The 4,138-nt window shown below is 60.2% G+C and overlaps 1 protein-coding gene across 1 annotated transcript in view; it reads left to right on the forward strand.

Moving 5' to 3' along the window:
- The first annotated feature begins 940 nt into the window (after positions 1-940).
- Positions 941-4,138, forward strand: part of CACNG3 (calcium channel, voltage-dependent, gamma subunit 3) — an 8,746-nt gene continuing 5,548 nt past the window's right edge. The window contains exon 1 of the mRNA XM_009895145.1: positions 941-1,193. Coding sequence (XP_009893447.1) covers positions 941-1,193 — 253 coding nt within the window. The remainder of the gene's footprint in view (positions 1,194-4,138) is intronic.

A 4,138-nucleotide genomic window follows, 5' to 3' on the forward strand; every position in this document is an offset into this window, starting at 1 on the left:
GGCCCCTTGTCCAGCTGCTTCAAACCGGTGTTTTCATGGCTCCTGGCCGGTGCCTGTTGGCCGAGCGCCGTCCCCTGCCTGTTTGAGCATCTGGGGGACCTGCGGGTGTGCTGGCGCGGGGTGGCCGAGCTTGCTGACGGCTGTGCGTGCTGGATGGGCCCCAGGCATGCTGGAGCAGGACCCTGCCGCAGGAGGGGACGGGCAGGTCTGGTTCCTCAGTAGAGAAAAAGGTTGAAGGGAGAAGCTGTCCCACACTGGGATGGACAAGGGACCGGCACAGACCCACTTCCCGGCTCCGGAGCCGGGTCTGAGCGAGCCGCCGTGAGGAGAGCTTGCTGCTGCCACGCCGGGCTCTGGGCAGGGAAGTGCAGCAATAAGCTAAGTTGGCTAATCAGGATTCACACTAATAGGGAGAGAAAATTACCCAGATCTACCACAGAGACAGCTGAGCAGGGAATGAATAACCGCAGCAGAGTGCTGCCTTTGCTGGCGCTCTCCCGGCCAGCAGATGAATTAAACCCAAGGTGGTGTGACTCATGCACGCGGCGCAGAGCTGTGTTGCAGAGGCATGGGCATCACCTCGGGAAATTACTCGCGAGCAGGCTGGGATGTGCCCAAACCAGTGGCCCCCAGCAGCCCGGTGTACTCCTGACTGGTGGGAGCTCTGCCCTTCCTCCTGCGAAGGAAGAGGAGCCTGACCGCCGGCGGCAAAGGGACCGGTGACTGTGGGGGGGATGCAGCATCCCCCCCGGGCAGCCTGTCCGTACGGCATGAGCTGCGGTGGGTGCTGAGCCGAGGCCATGGGCTCACAGCTGGGTGCTGGTGAGGGGCACGGTGCTGCCCAGGCAGAGCATTAGCGGGGGCTGAGATTTTGAGTGCCCTGAGCAGGCGGCTGAGCTTGTTCTCGAGCCAGGGTCAGCATCCCGGAAAGTCCTCCCCGATGGATTTCTGCGTGCAGCCAGCCCTGGTACCAGGCAGGGCTCATGCCCTGGGACCTGGAGGCATCTTGCTAAGAAAATGCGGGCAGAAGGAGGCTCTAGAGTTTGAGGACTCGGACAAAACCCGCTTCCTTTATTCCCGTGACATCGTAACGCTGCCTTTACCAGGGCCCAGCTGTAAAGCCAGGAGAGGAAAGCCCGGAGTTGCATCTGCCATGCATCTCACCCAGGGGGACAGGGACCTGGTGGCTCGGGGTATGGGGTGGGAGTGCGTGCAGCCCGGCTACTCGGCAGGACGAGACCTCATCCCTCCCCTGGGCTCCATCCTTTCCTGGAGCCCTTTCCGGCTGCATCCCCCCAGGGCAGGGCTCCATCCTCAGGGAGTATTTTGGGGGTCAGGGTGTTGGGGGGGACTTTTTGTGATTTAAGCCTTGTTGTGGTATTTGTTCGGAGGGTGGGAAGTGTGTCAGGTGACTCAGTGGTTGCCATGGCGACGAGCATCGGTTAATGAACAGAGGGAGTAAAGAAGCCAAAATAAATGTCAGAGCGTGAAATAGATGCGGTGGAGCCGGGAGGCAGCGGGGCTGTCCCCCTGCCTGCCCTGTCCCCGGGGGTGGGGGGGGCCAATGGTGCTGCCCTGCCTGTCCCTGCATGTGTTGGGGCTCCCTTTGCCCCAGGGGGGGCGCAGATTTTGCTAAACCACCTGCAAGGTGCAGGGTGAGCCGCAGTGTCGGAGCAGTTCCCAAGCGTTAGCGATGCCACCGGGCTTTCTCCCTCCGGCCGCTCGCCGGGGCTGCTCCACGCTCCCTCCGCAGCAGGAGGCAGTTGGTGTTGGGTCCTGCCAAAGGCTCTGCCCCTGCCCTGAGAAAGTCACTTGATTTTATTATTTTTAAAACTTTTTGGTTTGTTTGTGTGGGGTTTTTTTTCCCCATCTGTTGTTGCAAAGGAGGCGTTAGGGTGGGACAGGCAGGGCTGAGGGATGCAGAGAGGCTATAGATCCTGATGTTTGCATCCGAACAGGGCATCCCCTGCACTTGTCCCTCATGGTCACAGGTTTACCTTATGCATGGGGTATGCCAGAATCGAGGCCCCCGGGGGTCCTGGCTCCTCCGGCCGCTGCTCAGGGCAGGGGGTGCTCACCCCCCCCAGCCCAGCGCTGGTTCTGATGGGGGCTCCGCAGCACAGGGAGCCTCGGAGAACTTCAGAGAGATCAAGCCCAGGAAGATTAGTGTTCTTGTTTGCACGCTATGCTGATGGGCTCGAACCCTCGAACCCACGTGGCACCAAAGGAAAGTTTCTCTCGCTAATGAGATGATGAACACTGGCTCTGCGTCCCTGCCCGGGAGATTGCTGCGGGGGGTGATGTTCCTGCGCTGCCCGGGAATTGGTGCTTGTGGAGAAGCTCTTGCAAAACCCTGCAACGCTGCATGGGCGTCCCTGGCTGACAGCAGCTTTGCAGCCATTAAAAGTTGGAGAGGGCAGATCTGTCTCACCAACAGCTCTGGGGTGCCTGGGGCAGAGCCCTGCTGGCAGGTACGGGGAGAAGGTGGGTGGAAACCCAAAAGCTGAGAGGAGGAGGAGAAGAAGGAGCGCTGTGCAGTGCAGCTGCCATCCTCCCTGTGCCCAGTGCCGCCTCATCCCAGTTCGTGGCACCCGTTCTCAGCCTCCCCTTCTCCCGCAGTTCCCAAAGTAACGGGAGCAGGCGGTTCTCCCTCAGATGCCGTGTCTCCCTCTTGGATGACAGCTTGCCACCTCCAGAGCTTCATCTCCAGGCTTTAATTGATGCCTGTCACGATGCTCGGCTCCCCCGAGCCCGTAGCCGGAGCGCAGACTGACAGCGTGCCGCTGTGCGGGACTCCGTGCGGGTTGGCTTCTCTCACCTTCACCCCTGTCCCCTGGTGACACATCTTTTATGGTCCCATGGGAGAGGGGACAGAGCCAGTGTGACCTGACTGTGTCCTCCAGCACTGGTGTCATGAGGGGGCTGCCCTTCGTGTAGGAAGACACCGCAGGAATTCCTCCCACCTCACCTTGCCCCTTGCCACTCCAGAGAAGTCGCACTCTGTGCCTCAGTTTCTCCGTTTATCACATCAAGGACAGCATTTGTTGGCACTGCAGAGGAAGCATCGCGCATACTCTTGCGTTAGCGTTTGCTGCGTGCTTTGGAGAAGATGTCTCTCTGAGTCCTGCAGACGCTGCTGCCACCCCGGGCTGAGGAGCTGTGCTCCTTTCCGGTGCTGTGGCACGAGTCCGGCTCTGAGCCGTCCCCAGCAGGCAGCGAGTGCGGCGCTCGGTGCCTTGGCAGGCTGCTCCCAAGCACCACCTCCAAAGTGTAACCGAGTCCCCAGTACATCACCTACCTGAGCCTGACTCGTCCTTGGCTTTTTCCTCTCATGGCACAATCGCACGGCTTTGGCACGGGAGAGAGCTGAGCCCAAAAGCGCAGCGAGGAGAAGGCCAAAGCAAACAGGCAAGCGTTTAACGGCAAAATGCGTTTGTTTTGCTTCAGAGGTAGGAGTGGTGGGGGGAAAAAAAAAAAAAAGCCACACAAAAAGAGCCTTTTTTCCCAAATGCTAAGTGGGAGGCCAGCAGATGCCAGAGCATCTGCCTCCTTCCCCAGGCCTTCCAGGCGGTGTTGTCGATGGGGCTGCTCTCGCCCCCACTCCCAAGTCATGCTGTGGGGACCCACGACATGTGCCGAGCTCCCGGGGGGACCGTGCCGTGTGGCGGGTGGTGGTCCTGCTGTGCCGAGCTCGGCGGGGATGCCCACCTGTGGCACTGGGTGCTTATCCACAGTCATGCGTGGGTGCGTGCCCGTGTGCGTGCTGTGGGGGACACGTGAAAGCAAGGCTGGAAATGGGGTATGGCCAGGTCCTCAAAGTGACTCTCTGCCCCAGCTGCCTGTGTCCCAGGCAGGAAGCAGGGCTGAGAAGTGGCAGGAAAGGGTAGGCAGGCTAGAAACTTTTTGTAGTCATTTAAATGAACTCATCTGTGCCTCCAAAGATATCGCATCTCGGAAGCTAAGCTGGGGCCCAGATGTTACTTTAGGAAATGTGCTGAGGATCCTCATCTGCGTGGCAGCCTGTGCCCTGCCTTTGTGGCAGTAAATCAAAGCCTTCATACAGCCGAGGGGCCGGGGCAGAGGAGCCAAACTGGGAGGACCAGGCTGGTGTCTCTGGGCCGAGCAGCCCCGAGCGGGG

This window comes from Charadrius vociferus, unplaced genomic scaffold (genome assembly GCF_000708025.1).
Source record: "Charadrius vociferus isolate BGI_N301 unplaced genomic scaffold, ASM70802v2 scaffold600, whole genome shotgun sequence".
Classification (NCBI taxonomy): domain Eukaryota; kingdom Metazoa; phylum Chordata; class Aves; order Charadriiformes; family Charadriidae; genus Charadrius; species Charadrius vociferus.